The sequence below is a fragment of the Sminthopsis crassicaudata genome, chromosome 1, assembly GCF_048593235.1.
Source record: "Sminthopsis crassicaudata isolate SCR6 chromosome 1, ASM4859323v1, whole genome shotgun sequence".
NCBI lineage: Eukaryota > Metazoa > Chordata > Mammalia > Dasyuromorphia > Dasyuridae > Sminthopsis > Sminthopsis crassicaudata.
In genome coordinates, this window is record NC_133617.1 from 753,012,738 (window position 1) to 753,034,379 (window position 21,642).

General features: G+C 54.6%; 1 protein-coding gene across 3 annotated transcripts in view; it reads left to right on the forward strand.

Annotated features, from left to right (window-relative positions):
• Positions 1–21,642, forward strand: part of ELMO1 (engulfment and cell motility 1) — a 220,402-nt gene that overhangs the window by 55,119 nt on the left and 143,641 nt on the right. For all 3 annotated transcript variants that reach the window (XM_074284521.1, XM_074284523.1, XM_074284522.1), the window contains exons 7-13: positions 7,355–7,390; positions 9,245–9,344; positions 10,449–10,600; positions 10,846–10,924; positions 11,826–11,876; positions 12,486–12,608; positions 14,501–14,632. In XM_074284521.1, the coding sequence (XP_074140622.1) occupies positions 7,355–7,390; positions 9,245–9,344; positions 10,449–10,600; positions 10,846–10,924; positions 11,826–11,876; positions 12,486–12,608; positions 14,501–14,632 (673 nt within the window). The remainder of the gene's footprint in view (positions 1–7,354; positions 7,391–9,244; positions 9,345–10,448; positions 10,601–10,845; positions 10,925–11,825; positions 11,877–12,485; positions 12,609–14,500; positions 14,633–21,642) is intronic.

Here is a 21,642-nt window from a genome sequence, read left to right on the forward strand (position 1 = left end):
CAGTAAAGCACCAAGCTTGGAGTCAGGAGGACCTGAGTTCAAATTTGGCCTCAGGCTTTTTCTTAGCTCTGTGACCTGTTTGCCTCAGTTTCCTCATCTGTAAAATGAGCCGGAGAAGGAAATGACTAGCCATTCTAGCATCTTTGCCAGGAAAACCCCAAATGGGATAACAAAGAGTTGAACATGATTGAGATGATGGCATAACAACACATTGGCTCTGCAAATTATGAGGCAGAAAAATTCATTTAAAAATTTGGTAAGAATCTCCAGATTAAATTAAATCAGTGACTAGCCTCTGATACTCAGTGACTACCTTGCAATGATGAGCATAGAGAAAGATGATGAAAAATAGAATTCAAGTATAATATATAGCATTAAAACATAAAATGCTTCATTAAGTTTGTGTTTTTAATTTTAAATTCATGTTTACTTTTAATCTGATTATCATCAATTAATAAGATGTAATTAAGATTTAATTTAACACATGAAGGTTTTAAAATAAACACTAATTTGTTTAATGTTGTTATAATGAAAAGGGACAGAAATTGAAGTCTTGTAAAATATACAGAAGTCTCATGCCATTACATCATTAATATTTTCTTCAAGAAGAGTGTCAGCTACCGTGAGGGTAGCAGGCTCCAAAGAACAGAACAGAAAACAAACAGACTTGAGTCTTATTTTAGAGGATTGCAAGTGACTGATGGGAAATGCATTCCTGAATTAGCTCTGTGTACAGCCTCACCACCAACTTGTTAGAGCAAAAGTCACAATTCAGCGCTCGTGCCATATGAAGATCAGGTGAGTTAAGTAGAGAAGAGAGGATTTAGATTTCAGATTCAAGCTGTCTTCAATTTCTTGAAGAAGCGTCATAGGGAAGAAAGGTTAGAATTACTCTACTTGGTCCCAGAGGGCAGAACCAGGAAAGATCCAACTAAGAGGCTATCCAAAGGGCCTTGAAGGGTGACATGACAAGAAGGACAGCAAAGAGAATAAAATTGAAAAAGATCTGCCAGAATGTTTGTGTGAAACTCTTCCCCATCAAGTTCAATTGGGCCACCAGATTAGCCCCATTGGAAGGCAAGCTCTTTGAAGACAGAGATTGTGCTTGCTTGCCTTCTGTCCCAGGGCTTACTTAGTATAGTGCCTGGCACATAGTAGGTGCTTCATAAATACTTATTCTTGACTTGGTGACTGCATGAAGAAGTGAAAGTGAAACTCAAGATGACCCAGATAGGAAAAGCAAATAGTCTGTAAGAAGTCTATACAGAGAAGTTTAAGTAGGTTGTAGATAATGAGGAACTGAAAGCATAAAGAACTGGTGACTCATTCAAGAACTCTGAAATATTATCATTCAAAAAAATCTAGGACATGTGCATTTTGTGTGACTTTCTACGTGTGGAGAAATTAGTGTTCATCCTGTGTGTCAGACATGCTATTTGTCCCTTTCCTACAGTCCATACTAACCTAGGGTTAGCACAGGCTTTGGAGGCCAGCAGATCTGAGTTCAAATTCTGCCTCTGATGTTGTCTGTTTATGGCTTAGTCACTTAACCCCCTCTGAGCCTCAGTTTTGTCATCTGTACAGTGGGGTCAATAATCACCTCTGAACTCACAGGAGGCCGTACCTTAAGGGTTTTATGAACCTTGGTGGGCCATAAAAATCCCTGCTGCTGCTAGGATCTCCCATCATCCTGTCATAGCTTAGTGGTTTCAGACAAGTAGTGAGCGCACCAGGCTGCCATTTGGGCAGATCCTCTTGGGATTTCTCTGTAACTTCCGTCTCCCTGGGACATCGTGTGGGATTAATGAGGTGATGTCAGTATCACACTCTGTCAGTCCCCGTGACAGTCAGTTCTAAATCAGTACAAAGCAGTATTTTTAGGCATTAGATTTCAATTGCTCATAGAGAAGGAAGGGAGGAGGATGTTTCATTGATTCATTGTTAGAAGAAGCCTGTGTACTGGCTTCCTTCTGCAGGGTATTGTGCCTCACTAAATCATTTTACCTAAATTTAGTTTTAAAAATATCCTCTCTTATAACAGAAAAAAATTGAGCAAAACCCAGCTGACAAAGAGACTGTGTCTGATAGATGTAGCATTTTCCTTCCTGTGGACTCCCACTTCTCCCTTAGACCAGGGAGGGACGTTCTTCCCATTTTCCTCTAAGAACAATTAAGCATTGCAATCTGTTTTTTTTGCCTCCCTTCCCTTTTCAGTATTCTCACGGCAGTTATTATTCATTGGTTTCATTCTCTTTAGTTGAATCCGTTCCTGCAAGTCTTCCCATGGTTCTCCGAATTCTGTGCACTTATTGATTTTTACAGCATCCTCATCCTCCCTTATGTTCTTCCACCACAGTCATCACCCTCATGAATGGGCACCCTTTGGATTTCCAGTTCTGCTCCCACTGAGAGTGTAACTGTGAATATTTTGGTATCTATGGGACCCTTTTTCTGCCTTTGACCTTGTCCAGTTGTGGAAGTCCAGGGTCAGAGGGTATGAACAGGTTAATGACTTTTCCCAGCTATTTTCAAATTGTTTTTCCAGAATGATTGGACTAGGTCAAATGATTTGCTCCAACTAAAACAAGAGAGAAAAGAGGTTTTCATATGGGCTATTCAAGCTTCTTACAAAAGACAGTAAGACATGTTCTTATGTCCTGGGAAACTGTTGAGATATAAAGCCACATGAATGGAAAAGAGCTAGTCAAAAGACTGTTAGTTGTAAATAGTGGGCAGGAGTCCAGCTGGGGGCTTCTGTCTTGGATCCCTCCTTTTAGAAGTCCTGTGAAAAATGTGGGCTGGTTTTGAAGAGATCTGTTGGGAGAGCTTCCCTTAAGCCTCACTGCCTATTCACCTACTTGTTTGTTTCCTCGATTCATTTATTCATTTGGTCATTTAAATTGATTCACTACCTACTGTGCCAGACTCCCTCAATAGTTTTCTTGTCTTGAACAAGACTAAAGTTACCCCAAAGTGGCCCGCTGTGCCGTGGGAGGGAGAGACTTTGAAACTTTAGATGAAGGGCAGTTTCATCCTTATCCCTCTTCACTAGACTAGGTTGTCAGGTGGCAACCAGGCCCTGGGAATATTGTAGAGGCTTTCTTGTTCCGCCTGGCTTGGACGGGAAGATCCCTGAAATGCTGGGATTCAAAGGCTCATCTCCCTCTCCTTGATACATGTTGTTCCGTTTGTGCCAAAGTCAAGGGTTTTTCCTGCTCTGCCTTGGTGCTAGTGCCTTTCCTCGGAAATGATTTCTATTTCTCCTGCGTATATCTCACTTTTTCATAAGTGAAAGCCATCTTCCTCCATCAAACCACAAGTTCCTTGAAAGCAGAAAGCGTTTTTTGCCTTCCTTTGCATGCCCAGTGCATAGCACAGTGCCTGACTAGCCTCAATGCTTGTTGAAGCTATTTGACAAAGAATCTTAGAAACTGAGAAGTGGAGGGACCTCAGTACTGCCCAACCTTTGCCCCAGAGAAATACTCACAAACCCTCCAACCGAGTTTCGCTAGGTTACAAAACTAAGCTTTAATCTGTGAGCAATTTTTCTCCCTCTTGGGACTTGCGGGACTATTTTTTCAAAATCAACTTGTATATTTTGATGGACCTGTGAGTGCTTCAGTGCCTTCTCCTTCCACTGGTGCAAAGAAATCACAAATAGTCTTTGAAACTTTTACTCTTTAATGACAAGTAGTCTTTTTATTTGCCTATTTCTATAAATTGAGACCAAATTACAGAATAATACGTTGGAGGCTGTCCAGCATGCTGAAGGCCATCCTTTTATTTTAAATATTTGGGGTTCAGGTAACAATGTTCCTTCCCACTTATTGTCTCTCCTTGCCTCTATGTGACCAGCCCACTTCCATTGCCAGGCCCCCATGTCGCTTGTTATGCAGGTAACATGGTTGTCTGTAGCAGCCTCCTTCTGGCCACCTTGCATTTCCCCCATTTCCCTTTTATAAATAAGCCATGGAGGATCACCAGAAGTATCCTGGCCTTCCAGGGATGGAATTCAGAGCAGCAATTAGTTGGGACTCATTGAAAACGTAAAATGCTATCCAATGAATGGGTAAAATTATTAATCATTGTCATTAATGATGATGATGACAACGAGACTACAATGCTTGTTCATTCATTGAAGCCTCAGCTCCGGGCTCAGCTTGTTGTCCATCTGCCGTATCTGTCCAATTCATAGCTATTGGTGGATACAGGCTGCCCTGCTCTGCCTCCTATCACATTAGTCTTGCTAATTTGCATTTTTCATCCACTTTGCTTTTCCAGTGTGGATGGTAAAGCCGAGCTTCTTCCTGTTTCTGAGGTTTGCCTTAATAAAGCCTCAAGTATTCAAGGTTCCACAAAATCACAAAATGTCATTTATAAACAGAAACGTCGGTTTTAATAGCACTCTGCCCCATTTGGTTTGGACTTTCGTGTGACCACGCTGAGCATGTGCCTCCCTGCTGATGGGTTATGTGGTGTGCCCATCAGCAAGTCATGAGACAGAATTATCTCTTGATCGCAGAACCATCTATCATTTTTACTCATGTGGGACACCACTTGATGGAAGAGAGCCAGATCACATATCAGCATACACTGAAGACTTAAGGCATCTTAAGAAATAGCTGACTTTTAGCAGCCTTTTCTCCCTTCTCCATTATCCACTCAATTTTGTGCGGATTTTTTTTTTTAGTGATAATGCTCCCTCCCTCCCAAAAATAATCCCCTGAGAGCCAGACTTCCACGCATCAATCTCTCCATGCTGAGGCTGGCTGGTCTTTAGGCCTTGTGAGCCAACTTAATCCAGGGGACACCATCTTGAACTTAGAGTGGGGAAATACCGGGTTCAGATCCTGCCTCTGAACCCGAGTCAAGTGAATCTTATCTAAAATAGGACACTTGGAACCCGTGTTATCAGCTGACAGATGTCTGATTTCAAGGAGTGAGGGAAGGGTGGAAGGGTAAAGAACACTAGGGTTCAAATCCTGCTTCTGACATTTACCACAATCACCACATCACCATTCTTTTTCTACCTCAAATTTCTCCTCTGCAAAATGAGTATGACACTATCTCTGGCAAATAACTACACAAACGAGCTAGCAAGAGGGGCTTGCTCCTTGATTCTTGGTTTGCTGGGCATGGGGCAATGGTTTGTGTTCTGCCTTGTTTTCTTATTTTGCGTTTAATTTATTCTCTACAGTTATTTTATTTATTTATTTATTTATTCACTTATTCATTTATTCATTCATTCATTCATTCATTCATTCATTCATTTATTTATTTATTTATTGCTGAGGCAGTTGGGGTTAAGTGACTTGCCCAGGGTCACACAGCTAGGAAGTGCTAAGTGTCTGAAATCAGGTTTGAACTCAGGTCCTCCTGACTTCAAGGCTGGGGCTCTAACCACTGCACTACCTGGCTGCCCCGCTACAATTATTTTAAATGCAATTTCTCTTTCTATCTCTTGCTGCTGAATTTTGTGGCTAACATGTAGAACCGCTGATGATTTCTGTGGATTTATTTTCTACCCTGCAGCTTTGCTAAAGTTGGGTTATTTCTAATAGTTTTTTCGTTGATTCTCTGAGAGCGGCATCACATTATCTGCAAAGGGCAACTGTTCTATTTCCTCAGTACCTGCTCTATTCCTTCTGTTTCTTTTTCTTCTCTTGTGGCATTTAAGTGATAAATAAACACATCCATAAACAAACAAACAGAAGCTACCGGCAGGATGACTTGAAGAAAATGTCCTGATTCAGCATGTCAGCTTGCAGTCTTGGTGAGCTCAGATCCAAGAACAAAAGGCAGGGCGAGGACATTTTCCATCCAACCTGGGCAGCGGGCTAGGAAAATTCTGTTCCTTGGGAATGAGTAAGTCACGCCCAGGAAAGACAGATTATCAGCACTGGGAAAACAAAGTCTATTCACTGAAAGTCCCTGACCAGCTTTTGTTCACAGTTGTGCTCTGCCCAGTTCTGTGTGTGTGTGTGTGTGTGTGTGTGTGTGTGTGTGTGTGTGTCTGTCTGTCTGTCTGTATCTCTGTGTCTCTGTCTCTCTTTCCTTCTGTCACCCCTCTCCCCCACCCTGCTTTGTCTGGCTCACTTGTTTGTGAGCAGTTTTTCTGACGTTTATTTTCCATGAGACGAGCCCTGGGCTCGAGGCTTTGCACGGCAGGTGCCATTGGCCCCGGTTTCCTTGGGTACTGTTAAAAACAGTAAAGTGAGAGGAAGCATGTTGGAGGCCCCTCCCGCTCTGAGCCACTCTAGGCCAGGAGCACTGGGGGGCCGCTGCCAGGAGACATGGGGGACCTTGGAGCTAGACAAGGGTGTGAACTCAGACCCACTGGTTTTGCTGGAAGTTGAGGCAGCAGAAGCACCTTGATGAGCCTTGCATCTGCTCGGCCCAAGGGGCCAGAACAGGCCCCAGAAGGGCCAGGAGGGCTGGACAGCCAAGTTCCAACAAGCTCCGGGCCAGCCACCGTTAGCCAGAAGCGCTCTGGCAGGGAGGGGCTGTGGGCAGCAAGGAGCAGCTCCCCCCGGGTGTGGCAGGAGGCCGAGCAGGGGCCCCTGGAGCCAGCCATGTCAGGGCTGTTCTAGGCGGAGGAGGCCCCTTCTCTTTGGCCTCTCACGCCAGTTCAGCCATTCTTTGTCGCTCCAGTAGATCTTGTAGGAGGGACCTGGATCCAGAGGCTGCCCCCACCCCCATCAGAGACTCAGCAAACAGGAAAACTCAGGACCCCAAAACGGACTCCCCTCATTTATTGTGCAGCCGCTCCGGGCATGTCCGGCTCTCTGGGACCATTTGAGATTTTCTTGGCAGACGTTGGAGGGCTTTGCCATCTCCTTCTCTAGCTCATTGAGCTAGATGAGGAAACTGAGGCAGGGCGAAATGACCTGTCCAGGGTCACAGAGCTGGGAAGTGTCCGGGCTGGATTTGCATTCAGCTCCTCCTGACTCCAGGACTGGCGCTCCGTGCCCGGCGGTGACCCCAACAACCGGAGATATTGTTGCTTTATTTGCCCATTACCCCTCTGGTGTCTAGTACAGCCTCACAGGTGACCACGGGGTCCCACAGCTCACTCATCTTGAGGCAGACCCTGACCCCTCATGCTGATGCCCACAGCCAGCACTCTGCCCTTGCCCCATGACCCCTCTCTCCAGCTGTGGGCGCTGAATGTGACCTCAGGCCGGGGCAGCGCACACGGCTGCACCAGTGGCTGGCGCTGAATCCAAGGGCTCGTGAGTGACCGTGGGCCCTCCCCGGCTGAGTCAGCCCGGCCTCGACAGGGAGACGTCCTGACGCGTCTCTGGCCCATGGTCCTTGCCTTCTCTTCGTTCATTTCTGCATTTTTGCTTTTCAGGCGATACCAGAAGCTCCAGAAGATCATGAAGCCCTGGTAAGCACGTGCCCGCTGCTGCTTGTGCATGGCTGGTGCCCCAGCTCTCCCCGCCATGGCCGCAGACCTCCCCCCAGGAAGCTCCCAGAGCCACTTCTGCCACCCTGCCTCCTTTTCTCGCGGCTGCCCGCTCTGACCCCCAGGGTCGGCCCAGAGCCCGGGGACCATGAGCTCGGGGTCACCCTCGGGGACAGACCTTCCTTTGGCAGTTTTCTCTGCTACACGTGAACATAGTTTTAATATTCATTTTTACAATGTTCACTTCCAAATTCCCTCTCTCACCTCAAGCAATCTGACACGGAACACGCATGTGCAGTCAGAGATCACACATGTGTAATCAGAAATCATGCAGGTGCAATCTTATACAGATCATTTACAGTCTGATGTATGTGCATCATGTGATCATACATATGCAATCAGAGATCATACATGTGCAATCTGGTGTCGCTCACACATATGTATGCAGAGATCACACAGTGCAAATCATATACAGGTCATACATGTGCCACAGGATGTAGCTCACAGTGCTGCGGAGAGCTCACGTGCTGATGAAAGGAGCCGGCCCCGGGGGGCAGGGAGCCCGTCAGCCCCATCCCCTGCAGGAAAGGAGAAGGGGAAATGGGTGGCCCCCAGCCCCAGGAGGAGCGCTTGTTGGGCCTCCGTGGGAGCCCTCCTGGGGCCCCTGCCAGCCCAGGACATGGGGACCTCTTCTCTAAAGGGGCCGTGCCGGCCGATGGGCAGTTGATGTGGAGCCTCAGCCGGCCCAGGGCCGGAGTCCTGCCTCCACCACAGCTGTGCATGGACGCCGGGGCTCGGGAGCAGGGGCTCTCGGGGACTTGGCTGACAGGAGGTCTCTGGCCATAAGGTCATGAGTCAGAAGGATCTCAAAGGTCAGCTTGTCTGGAGTCTTGTTTGTGCAGCTGGGGACACTGAGGACCAGGAGGTGGGGAGGGAGGAGCGACCTGGGGCTTTGCTCCTGCTCCAAACCCGCAGGGCCCTTTGTGGACCCAATGGCCGCCTGACCAATCCAGCCTCAGTTAAGTCATGGGCCGTCTGGTCCCTCCCAGCCCGGCCCTCCCAGGCCCAGTCCTGCCTGGCCCTGCTGGCTCATGGTCTGTTTGCTCTCCCCACTGATGCTTCTTTGCTGCCCTCATGACTCTTTGCCTTCTTTCCGCCGCTGCTCCCTGTATACAGCAGGTGCTCAATCCTTGCCTGATGACTGGAGTCCTTCCCTGCTCCTCAGCAAACATTCCTTTTGGGCCTTGTGACAGAGCTCCGCTCCTGGTCCTGGGGCGACCCCTGGTGGGCATCTGGAGGACAGTTGCCCTCCGGCGGCCCTGAGCTCTCCCAGAATCACTTAGGGACTGAGCCCTCGGCCCCCCAGGGGTCTCAGGCCTAGTGGTCCCGAGCCTTATGCCCCTCCCCAGCTGTGCCCCCAGCCCCCCAGCCATTTAGCCCCCTTCTCCCAAAGGGATTCCCGAGGTTGGGCCCTGGGAAGTCTGACACCTGAAGTGGGACCCCAGAGTCCACGTCAGCGTTTGCTCAGTGGCGCCCCGGGCGAGAGGGAGGCTCACTCACCGAGCCCTCGGGCCCCCTAGCTGCAAGAAGCGAGCCCCCCCCCAGGCCAGGCGCCCCCACTCACTCTCCCTGCATTTTCCCTGCGCCCTCCTCCCTGGCTGCTTCGTGGTCTCCCCTCCTCCCGCCCGCCACGGCTCCCCTCCCCCATCCCCTGCTCCCTGCACCCCGCTGGCCTTTGGGGTCCCCAGGTCCCTCCTCCCTCTCTGGTCTCCTCTGCGCTCCCTGCCCCCGCCCTCTCCCTGCCAGGCCCTCATGGCCCCTTTCTGTGTCTTTCAGCTTCGGAGACATGCTGTCCTTCACGCTGACGGCCTTTGTGGAGCTGATGGACCACGGCATCGTGTCCTGGGACACCTTCTCCGTGGCCTTCATCAAGAAGGTGAGCCCCCACTCTGCCTCGGAGTCGGGGCTCTGCCTTTCCTGGGGGCTTCACTGCCATCGGGAAGATCCAGGGAGACGCCCTCCGGCCCTTTTACAGATGTGCAAACTGAGGCCGGGGAAGGGCCTGCTTTATCCAAGGTCCCACAGGCAGGCAGGACGGGAGCGAGCCTGGACCCTGTGCCCCGGCCCTGAGCACGGGCGCTGCCCAAATGTCTCTGGATAGAGGCGGGCGCTCAGAGCTCTCCCCCCTCCTCACGGTGGGGGGCGGTGGGGGCTGCTGCTTGAGGAGCTGGGAGGGTCCTGGCCTGCCTCCCGTTGGAGGACCGGCCCCAGGCTCCCTGAGCTTTCACCGCCCCGGGCTTTGCTGGCTCGTGGCTGGGGTGCCCCAGGGCGGCCTCTTCATGGTCAGCAGTTGTCCTGTGCCCAGCGCCCCGCCCTTGCGTTTCCTCTCCCTGGCACGAAGCTAGGCCCGGCGGGCCCTGCATGAATCCCTTCCAGGCCCAGGGCACTCTGGGCTGGGTCTCCCGAAGCCCACGTGCTGGGTGGCAGCGTGGGAGTCCCCTGGGACAGACGAGGCTCAGCGTTCCCACGGTCCTCCCGGGGCTCACTGGGGCGCTCTGGGAAGAGCGGTCAGAAGCACTCCAGGCAGAATCTGGTCCCTCGAGTCCATTTTCTCTCCGCGGAGATGGGGAAGTGCAGGGCCATTCTGGAGGAGCAGGAGCCGGGGCCTCCTCCTTCCCCGGCCTCAGACGCCTCCCAGCTGGGACTCTGGGCTCAGCACGCCACCCTGCCTGCCTCAGTTTCCCCTTCTGTAAAATGAGGCCTGTGAAGGGTCGTGGGCCTCAGTGGTCAGCGCCGGCCCGAGGGCAGCGGAGGAAAGGCTGGGAGCTAAGTCTAGGGGGGATGGCCGGAGGGGTTCTGGGCAGGGACGTGGAGGCCCCTCAGCCCCCGCTGGTTCCAAATGCTTGCCCGGAGGCCATGGCTGTTCTTGGCCATAACCCAAGCTGAGCTTAAAAGGCCCCCGGGGAGGGGGCGCCCGCCAGAACCCCCTCACTGGCGCCCCCGAGCCCCGGAGCCACGGCCGCCCCCTGTTCCTCCGCAGATAGCGAGCTTCGTGAACAAGTCGGCCATCGACATCTCCATCCTCCAGCGCTCCCTGGCCATCCTGGAGTCCATGGTCCTGAACAGCCACGACCTCTACCAGAAGGTGGCGCAAGAGATCACCATCGGCCAGCTCATCCCCCATCTGCAGGGGTGAGCGATGGGGGGGGGGTGTCCGGGAGCTCGGGAACAGACAGAAGTGCCCCCCCCCCGGGGAGCCCAGCCCTGTGTCCGCCCGTCCTGGGCAACAGCTTCCCCTGGGGAGTCCCATCGTCTTCCACGGGCGATCGGCCCCCAGCCAGGCTGGGATCGCAATGGGGTCTTAGCTCGTCCCCCCGGTGCTCGGGGGAAGCCCCCGGCTCTTTCCCTCCTCTCTGACCCCCCGGGTTTTCCTTTAGGACAGACCAAGAAATCCAGACGTACACGATCGCTGTGATCAACGCCCTCTTCCTCAAGGCCCCTGATGAGAAGCGGCAGGTGAGAGTGGGGCTCCCGGGGGGCTGGGGCAGCGCCCTTCTCTCTGTCCCTCTGGCCTGGCTTTGTCTGTGCCTCTGTTTTTGTCAGTGTCTCCATCTCTGTCTCTTTACCTCTGTCTCTGTTTCTATCACTGTCTCTCTTTGTCTCTGTATCTCTGAGAACACTAGTTGTGTTTAGAGGCTTTTGGGGGAGCCGAGGGTGCGGGGCTGAGATCAGGGCAGATCCTGGGAGGTCGCGGTGGCCCTGAGTCTCCCAGAGTGCGGCGGGAGGCCGGGGACGGCCGGGTCAGGGAGTCCTAGCTCCGGGGACCGGACCCTCACCCACTCAGTGCGTGTCCGGCCGGGCTTCGAGGTGATCGCTCCCCATGGTCTGTGGGTCCTGGTCGGTCCGGAGCCTTCATTGCACCAGGGGAGGGGCCCTTCCCCTTCCTGAGCTGGGCTCCCTCCATAAAGCAGACCCTGATATCTGGTGTGCTAGTAAACATTTAACAACCATCATCCCGAGGAGAAGGTGCCCCTGGTGCTCTTTTAAGTTCATTAGTAAAACGTCCCCGTCACCTTCGTGAGCCCGGGCAACCACAGAACAGCAGCTGGAACTCGGGGCCGGAGCGGCCGTGGATTTCTGAGGTGAACGCGGGAGCTCCGGCCGGGCTCGCCCCCAGTGCAGGGAGCACCTGCTTTCCCAGGAGGGTCTACCGGCCCGCCGAGGCTCTCCCGGGCCCTGGGCCCATGTCCCGACACCTCAGGCTGCCCGGAAAGTCTCAGCCCCCCCACTCTCTCCACAGTCGTTATTCTGAGGCAACCCACTGCTCTCCCCCAAGGGCCCCCACCTGAGGAAGGGCACCCCCTCCCCCCATCCCCTCACGTCCCTGAAGCCTCAACTGGTTCTCTTTGTGATGCAGGAGATGGCGAACATCTTGGCTCAGAAGCAGCTCCGCTCCATCATCCTGATGGTGAGTGCCCGAACCTGCCCAGCCTCTCCCGGCTTCCCTGGGGAAGGGCAGGGGTCCCCTCAGACCAGGTGCCCGTGGGCTTTCTCGCTGCCCACTGCTAGCCAGGGTAGGACTGAAGTCCCTTTTGTCAGTCACAAGTTAACCAGCTCCCAGGATGAATGGAACAGCAGGCGGCGGGTACCCCAGAAGCAGGGTCTGAGAGATGAAGGAGGGAGGAGCTCCGATCCCTGGGTCAGGGCTGGGGTGGGGGGCGCCTGGGCAGGGAAGCTCAGTGGAAGGGAGGGAGGACGCAGCTCTCCCCAAGCTTCCTGTTCACTGGTTTGCCTGGCACACAGTAGGTCTGCAGTGAATGCTTGGCAAGCCTTTACCCGTCCTTTCAGAAACCCAGATGAGATTTGGGGTGAGCCAGGGTCCCCCCAACTCCAAGGGCTCTTGGGGAGTTCCTGGGGAGAGGGGGCACTCGGGGCCCCTTGCCGGCCTCCCCATCCCCTGCACAAGCTCAGCAGGAATCCCTTCAGGCCCAGACTGAAAGCATATGCTGTTTGGGGGGGGGGGGCACAAGCTTTCACTAGTTTTCTAATTTTGTCTGCGTGTCCCTTCATCCTGCAGCATGTCATCCGGGCCCAGAGAGCCATCAACAATGAGATGGCCCATCAGCTGTACGTCCTGCAGGTCCTGACCTTTAACCTCCTGGAGGACAGAATGATGACCAAAATGGACCCGCAGGATCAGGTGAGGGGCCGGCCTTCGGAGCCTCAGTCTGGGAGAGGGAGCACAGGGATCCCCCTCCCTACTTGGGGCCCCCCAAAATTCTGGGCTGATAAATTTGCCTTTGCCTTCCCTCTCTTGGAAGTCTCCCTTTTCTCTGACCGCAACCTGTGACCTTCCAGTCAGATAGGTTCTTTCCTTTTTGGAGTCGGAGTCACCGGGGAAGCGGTTTGCTTCTCACTCTGACATCTGGGATCTTAGGAGGGACCATGGGAGATTGTGGAAGCCCAGCCCCCTCTTCTATAGAGAACATGAGTCAGGGGGGCTTTGACAAGATTCCGGGGCCAGCCTCTCATGTCAGGATCCCAAAAGCTCAAAGGGGCCACCCAGGACCGTACACACTCGCAGCCAGCCATGGCCGCCAGCTCTGGGGCCAGACTATGCTGATCCCTGGGCCTCGGGCAACCTTTTGGATACTTTTGGATACATAGTAGCATTGGATATAGTATAGCATTAGATACAATGTAGCATTAGACACATAGTAGCATTGGATACTTTTGTGTACATTGTGGCATTGGATACTTTTGGATACACTGTGGCAGATGCACTCTAGGCCAGTTGTCCGTGTAACAGGCTGCACTGTGCCCCAGCTTCTCTCGATCCCCCAGACAGGGATGTCCCTAGTCCTGGCCTGGGGGCCTCTCCACCCCCTGCAGGCTTAGATGGAACATTCTGTTTTCCAGGGCCCCCCTGGAAGTTGTAAGTTCATTGGTGCAGGGAACTCCCCGGGGAAAGCCTCATTTAAGACGTCTCTGTCTGAATCTCAGGGCAGCGATTGGGGGCAGACTAAGGGTCTGGGAGGGGCCATGAAGTGCCCAGTGTGGGGCTTAAAGCCAGAGCTTCCTGACAGGCTGGCAGTGTCCATGGCACTGTGCTGTCCCTCTCCAGGTGAGAGAGCCCTGACCCCAGCCGGAGGGTCCTCTCTGGCCACGACCCCACTGAAGGTACAGATGGTGCGACCGGGTCTGTCTACATTGACATCTGACATCATTACCACACTTGACAAACAGTCGGTGCTTAACCAGTGCTTATAGACTGACTGGAGATAGTTATATCGCTATCTGTTTCTGTAACCACAGCTACAGAAGTGCTTGGTCATCTGGCACATAGTAGGTGCTTATCCAGTGCTCACTAGTGATTGCTGGAGTTACCCATAGGTCCGTCTGTCAGGAGCTTTATCCCTAGCCAGGCCCCTGTGCACACCTGTCCCATCCCTCTTTACCTGTTCCATCTGAATGCCCCGCCCCTCTCTCTGTGGGTTGCAGAGTCTGCACAGATGTACCCATTTTGTCCTGAGACTTTCCTCGTCTGTCCAAGGTTGGCCCCCCAGGCTGGTTCTCCTGGTCCTGGCTTCTGGGCCCCCGGTCCTGAGCCCCTTGGCTCTGGGAGCCCCAGGCCTGGGGTGAGGGGGAGTCCCTCCTCCTGCAGCCGCTCTCCTGCCAGGCTTTCTCAGAGCTCTGCCTGGGACTCCCCACTGCTGCCCCTCGGAGAGTTGGCTTGGGACCCCTTAGAGAGCAAAGCCGGTGCCCAGCGGGGCCCGGAGAAGGAGGGGCGGCCAGGAAGAGCTGGCCCAACTTTGGGGGGCAGGTTGTTCTGGTTTGCCAATCCCATTGATCAGAATGAGATGACAGCGTGAGGCTGGGAACCCTCTTACTGCCAGCAGTTAGGGAGCGGCCGGGAGGCCCAGCAGAAGAACTCACTGCCAGGAACCTGCTTTGGAACCCTGATGTTCACCGGCTGAGCCAGTTTCTTAATCCCTCCCATCCTCAGTTTACTCATCTATAAAAGGGGTCCATGAGAGCGCAGGCCTTAGAGCAGAAGCACTGACGGCTCTCTCCCTCCCTCCTTCACCACAGGCCCAGAGGGACATCATCTTCGAGCTGAGACGCATCGCCTTCGATGCCGAGTGCGAGCCCAGCAACAGCAGCGGGAGCATCGAGAAGCGCAAGTCCATGTACACGCGGGACTACAAGAAGCTCGGCTTCATTGTGAGTATCTGGGACGCCTCTGGGCCTCCACCTCTCCAGGGCTACCTCCGAGCCTCCCTCCCTGGTCTTCGAGCCTCTCTGGGGCCGCCTCTGAGCCTCCCTCCCTTGTCTTTGAGCCTCTTGGCCAACAGCTGGTTTCAGTGAAGGAAAAATCCTCTGGCTGAGGGCAGGTACAGGAGCTTTTGGGAGGGGGACCAACATGGCTGCCTTAAAGGGACCAAGGAGAGCGTGCGCAAGTGCCCTGGCTCACTGTGGGGCCGCAGGTGTGAGGAGGCTGCAGGGAGCCCCTCTGGGTCTGGCTGCCCAATTCCTGCCTCGGACTAGGAGACTCTGGGGGTCCCGAGAGCTCATGTTCTCCCCATGGAGGGAAGAGCCTCCGGCCCATCTTGGCCGCACAGCTCGGGGCAGAGTGCTGACCCTCTCGAGGCCTCCATTAACCCCCTGGGAGGTCAAGTGAGCAGTGACCGGCATGGGGGAGGGACCTTGCTGTCGGGGAATTCCCCATAGAGCTGGACCCAATGAAGGAAAAGTGAGGATGGTGGTGGTGATGTGAGGATAGTGATGTGAGGATGATGATGGTGAGGGTGATGGTAGTGGTGATGAAGGTGATGATGATGATGGTGGTGGAGATGGTTCCCCCAGAAATTCTTTTCGGGCTAAGGAGCACACAACAGTCTAATTTTTAGCTTGATTCCGGCCTCGTGTTCCCCCAGTTTCTGCCCGTGGCCTTCTCGGGGCCCTGCAGGGGCTGACACGTTTCTTAGGTAGGAAACAGGAGGGGCGCAGAGTCCCTGAGGCTTCCCCTGTTAGCGGCCCCCTTCTCGTGAGCAGCCCTGTGAGCTGGGAGGAAGGAGGCTTTGGGGGCCTGGAGCATGGGGCAGACGTTTGTGGAGAGGAGGCTGGGGTCCTTCCTCATCCCCACGCCCTCCGGGGCTCCCAGAGCCCGCCTCCTCAGGCCGCTCCTCATGGGTTTCTGATTGCTGGGAGTGGACGCCATCTTGCCTCCGGAAAGCTCCGCCCACCCAAACTTGGAGAAAAGGAGGTGCCCGGGGGTGGCGGCCGGCCCCCAATCTGCTGCCCCTGTCCCGAGCTTTGGGGCTCGCTGCGCACATGGGGAAGAACCCTGAGTTTGCAGAGGAGTGACTTGGGGGGAGGGGCGATGCGGGTGGTCCCTGGTCCCTGCTCAGGGCTCTCTCTGCCTCCCCTGCTCCCTTCTCAGGTCTGTTCTGCTCCCCATCTTCCCTCATGGCATCTTGTGGCCACTAGGGGGCGCTCCTGGCACACATGTGAGCACCAAGGTTCCCCAGGCTGGCCCTGGACAGGACCGAGGGGGCTGGATCCCCAAGAGGAGGGGGTGGGGCCCATCCTGGGATGGAGGCTGATTGTGACGTCAGGGCCCTGGGATGGGGGCACAGGGCGGGCCATGGAGGGGGGGGGCAGGTGGCTGGCACAGGAGACCGAGGACGGGGGAGCTTTGAGTGGCTCCCAGAGCCTCGGTTTATTCCCGGTTAAATCTGGCTCAGAACACCTGCTCTTCTCACAGTTGCGAGTAAACCTTCTGTCCACCTTTGAGCAGCGTTCATTTTATTTAAATGTTTTTAAATAACAGCTTTTTGTTTTCAAAATGTCCAAATTAATTTCAAAATTTCCCAAGCACGGGCGAAGATGATTTTCAGCATCCGCCTCGGGTTCCGAGGTTTTCGCCCCCCCCCGGCCCGGCCGGCCCGTGAGCCCGTGCAGGTCAAACACGGGGTTCTCCGGGTCATATTCCCACAATGATCTTGCTACACGAGAAAAAGCAGATTAAAAGGGGAAAACGAGAAAAAACAAAAAGCGAGCAAACCACAAAAGTGAAAATCCCAGGTTGCCCCCCCCCCCCCGGGCTCCCTCCCTCACCTGTCCATTGGAAAGTTAAGCGCCATGTAGAGAAGGGCATCATAGGGGGCGAGAGGGGAAGCGGTGGGCGAGCGTGCCCGGAGATGTCACTCGGGATCACAGGGAATTGTGGGAGAGAAGGTTGCTGGAGCCATGGGATGGCGGGGTCATTAGGCATCATCCCATCCCTCATATAGACACACTAAGGAAGCAGGCTGGCACTGCAGCATTAATATTACTCACGGACGGCATTATGTGTTCCGAGCGGGCGTCCGTGCATAGAGTTGTCAGTCTGGGGAGCCCCAGCGCTTCGTGTTGTATTCGTGCCTTGGGCATCAGTCCATTATCTCCATGCATTAACATCCCTCGTTTGATTATATATTAATAACAACAAAAGGCCCCGGCACTTTCTAAGTGCACGAGCTGAGGCCGGGGCGGCCATGGCCGAGCATCTGTGGGGGATTTAAGCTGGGCTCCGCCCGGCCCAGGCCCCATGCCCGGTGTCCGGCTGCCACTGACCCAGGGATGTACGGGAGCAGAGGGCACGGCCCTTCTGCCCGGGGGCACCTGCTGGGGAGGGCTGCCCAGCCCTTGGCCCTACCTGGATGGGCATGGCTGGCCTCTGGCTGGGGGCCTGGGGCCACGTTCCAAAGGCCGGCCTCCTGGTTCAGCCCTTCCCGGCCTCTGCCTTCCATGTCTGACAGTCAGGGAGAGCCCGCCGGTTCCATCCTCTCTCCCTGGGCCCAGGGGCACGATGTTCCCCAGTGCCTTTCTCAGCAGCCGGGCCATTAACCTGGTGCTCTTAGCAGTGCCTGCAGCCTGGCAGGAACCCCAAGGGGGGAGCTGCGCCCAGACCCCCAGCCTGCCCAGCTGCCCAGGCCCTTTCACTCGGGTTGGGGCATTAATGGACTTGAGAATTGAGCCGGGACGTTTTGAAATCTTGTCGATTGACAACAAATAGCCTTGGTCCTCTCAGGGGCTGCATTACAGAAAGCAGTCTCCCTGGAAGGACTTCGATCAGCACTCCCTTCTCCTCCTCCCTCAAACCTTCCTCCTCTTCTCCTGAATCTTCCTCCTCCCCCAAATCTTCCTCCTCCTCGCAATCCCCACAAGGAGCTTCAGTGGGTCCCTCTGGAGGATCCCTGGGAGTGAGCCCAGATGGGAGGGAGCCTTTCTGACTCGGTGGGGGGGCAGGGCTCCTGCAGCATCTCTCCCCGGACCCCTGGAGCCCCTGGAATGGTGGGTGCCGGCCGCTTCCAAACGGCCACAGACCCCTCTGGTAGGACTCAGATTGGAGCCGGTTCTCCCCGCACTGAACTGGAGCCCTGGAGCTCAGGGACCCGAGTCTACACCTGCACCTACCCCGGAGCCACATTTGGGACTTCTCCCGGCCAACACCCAAGCTTACAAAAAGAGAGCTGAGATGGGCGGGAAATACCTGAAAAAGCCTTTGCTTGGGTCCCAGTGGGGACACCAGCAGCGGGGTCCGCTTCCGGAGCAGTGGGACACAGCTGGAGTTTAACTCCTCTTCTGGGGGACCTTGGAGGGGAGGAAGGTGTGGGGGGAGAGAAACATTTATTAGCTGCCTACTGCATGCCCCGGTCGAATGTTTCACTTGATTGACTTTGTGACACCGAGGGGCTCCTGATGACATCATCCCCCAGCACTTCCAACAAGTTCCGGGGGGCCCAGGACTTTCCATACCCCACCCCTAGGTCTGTGTTCACGCCCGCCTCCTTCTGGGGGTCAGGGAGTGGGAGCTTCTTTCCCTGGCCCCTGGTAAGCGGCTTGCCAATGGCCAGCACCAGGGGGCGCCCACTGCCCAGCTGCCAGCCTCTTGCCATTGTTTTTCGCTTGGAGACTCTGGCTGGGAGCTGCCAGCTGGCACAGTGGCACAAAGCTGGCAGGATCATCACCCTCTCTGAGCACTTCCGGCCCCAGCCCGAGCCCCAGAAGCATGAGGGAGATGCTGGGGGTCCGAGGAGAGGCTGATGCCCCTGCCCCGCCCTGCTGAGAATGCCACGCTCAGGCACTCGGGCCGCTCTAGGGCTTCTTGCACGTCCCAGTAGCCTCCCCGACGCCCTGGCAGCAGCTGGTATGGGAGGAGAAGGGCTCCCGACTCTGCTCTCCACGCCCCTGATCTCCCTTCCAGACAAGGTGGCCCAAGGGTCCCATCCGGTCCCGTCCCAGGCCCCGGGTGCAGCTTGGCCAGCCCCGGGTCCCCTGCAGAGCACCCTGCAGCTCTCCAGAGATCGCCGCCTCAGATCAAAGGGGCTGGGGGACTGCTGGGGCACTGGGTCTAAGGAGCCCAAGCCCAACCTTTTAGGGGATTAAAAAGGCCCTGTTCTTCCGTCTGTCTTCCCACTGGTCAAACAAGACAATGGATCAGCATTGGAAGGGACCTTAGACGTGACATAGTCCACCCTTCTCTTTTTACACATGGGGAAACTGAGGCTGAGAGGTGCAGTCACTGAGCCAAGGCTACTTGGGTGGCCTGGGCTTACATAACCGGGCACTGCCTGTGAACCGCATTCTCCTGGAGTCTGCTCTGAGTGCCAGGAGATGCATTCACTTGTACCGGGGCCATTTTGCTGAAAGGCTAGAAACCGAGTCAGAGTGATCAGAACGTAAGGCTCGTGGGCCAGTGGCAAACTGGGACAAGAACAGAGTCCTCCCGTCACTTGTGTTTCTGGTTCGCAAAACCAAACCGTGACTCCCATGGCGGGGAGAGTGCTCCCATCGCTCGTGCTCCTGGTGCAGAAGACCGAACCGTGACTCCCACCCCCTGTGGACTTTGCACCTCAATACCAGATATGAGGCAGAAAAGGCTGCATTGGATATTAAGAGTCCTGCCCATTTCCGATGGGCCCAGAAAGGACAAACGCAGAGAACCTCACACAACTGGATCTGTTCTCTTTCTTTTGTGACCCAAACTAACGCATTTATGCCAGAAGTCACATTGTGGGACGGCGTCATCTCTCTGGGCCCGTTGATCGACCCAAGAAAGAGACTCAAGCATCCGGTCAATGAGCTCTTTTGTCTTCATGTTGTCAGCTCTCTTTGAGATGGGCCCAATCCCAGAACCGAGCTCAATCTTAGAACCAGGCCCAATCCCAGAACTGGGCTTGAACCAGGCCCAATCCCAGAACTGGGCTTTCTGTCCCGTTGTGTTTTAAGGACAGGGCTGGTGCAGGGAGAGTCCCCTCAGAGTACTCATTGATGCCATTGAAGGGATGGGAAGAAGCTGCTCTGGCTGGCTTGGGGGCTGGATCCAGCCTAGAAGGCCGTCTCAGCCAAGAACCCCGCTGACTCAGGGGGCTCGGAGTGAGCCGCAGCCGACAGCGGGGAGCTCGGGGGCGCCCGCTGGGTGTGTAAGAGAACTGGCAATGGGTCCTTCTGTCTATGGCAGCCACCGTCTTGTCCCGTTGCTGGGAAGGCACTGGAAGCCCCATGAGCAAATGAGAATGGTGAGATTGAGAAGAAAGGAGGGGAGAGGAACCGGAAAACACAGGAGCTTCTGGTCCCCCTTAAACTTGCCGCTTGTTCCCAGAATCTGCTCAAAGAAACTTGTGGGTCCCGCATCGGGACGTGTGGGACGGTGCTGGTCCCCCTTCCCCAAGTTATCTAACCAGAGACATCTTTAGGTACAAGAGAAAGCCTTTATTAGCCCCTGCAGGGGGGTCCAGACACACCTGGGGCCATCCCAACTCCACCATGTGCTCCTGGACCCGGCCAGCTTCCTTCCACCTTGTCCAGGACTTAAAAGCAAAAGACCCGAGCCTTCTCATTGGATAGACTAAGAGGACGTCACCATCCTTGACCAATAGTCACCAGTGTTGGCTGCCTCCCACAGATTGTCACTTTTTCCTGCATCCCAGGGTTCAAGGCTCATCCCTCAAGAGATCACGTGACCCCCACCCTCAGGGTCCCTCCTGGACCCAGAGTCCAAAGCCCATCTCCCAGCTCTGGGAACAGGGATCATGTGACCACACTGAGAAAGACTTCCTCCCGTCAGCCCCATGCAATCCCGTCCTTGTTCCTGACCTGATCTTCCAAGACTTAGCCCAAAATGCAGACAGGCTCCTTGAAAATCCTTCAGCCTTTGCATTGTTCAAAATAACTTTTTATTCTCTTTCATGAAAGACTGGAGTCCAGGAAAAGATGCAGTAATCAGTATGAATGCATTAGCATATCTAAATGCTCATTTGCATGTTCCTTTTTGGCCCAGCCTGCCCTTGATGGGAGCAATATGGAGCTCCATAATGCATGAGGTTATGCGGCTGCTGTCACATCTCATCTGGGGGCCGCTGGGCCGTCTCCACACAGCTGGACTTGGCTTTCTGCTTGGATCCCCCTTTCCCGACTTAGGTTTCTGAGGGAGCCCTGTGACCCGGGGCCCTGAATTCCCCTGAGGCCTTGGGAGTGGTGGATCGGCTCCAGAACGCCAGGGAGAGTCTGGGCTCCTTCAGACCCAGGAGACCCGGCAGAATAAGTGCCAATAAAGCCCCTACTGTGCGCTGTGCGCTTGGTGATCATCATTTCATTTGATCTTTACAACAACCAAGTACCATTATCCCTGTTTCATAGTCAGGGCAGAGGGTGAGGGATTAGCAAGCCAGGAGTTGTGGGAGGCTGCATCGGGCCTTCCTGCCTCCGGCCCCCTCGGATCCTCCATGGTCCCCCGTGGGTGTCTCACTCTGTCCTGTCCGCTTTCAATCGCTGGTTTAGGTTTTGCCTCCCTTCCCCCCCCCCCCCAGCCGAACTCCCTGGCCTTTGGTCGCGCTTCCCAGAATTCCCGAAGGAATGAAATTGGGGACACGTTATTGGGCTGATGGGCACAACTTGATTTTCCCCATATTGAATTCCAGGCACATGCTCAGCCCGTCAGCTGGAATTCAATGCAAATGCTTCCCCTCATTAAAATTTAAAAAGGAAAACCCATTTGTTCTCTGAAGCAGATGGTTTCATCTTCACCTTTTTCATGGAGTAGTATCTGGCACCCAGTAGTGATTAATAAATGGTGACGGAGTGACTTCATTGGCGGCCCTGTCAGCGGACGAAGGGAGCATTTGTTAAGTGCTTACTAGGTGCCAGAGCCAAGGGCTTGGGTTTGAGGCAGCTCCTGCCCTCGAGGA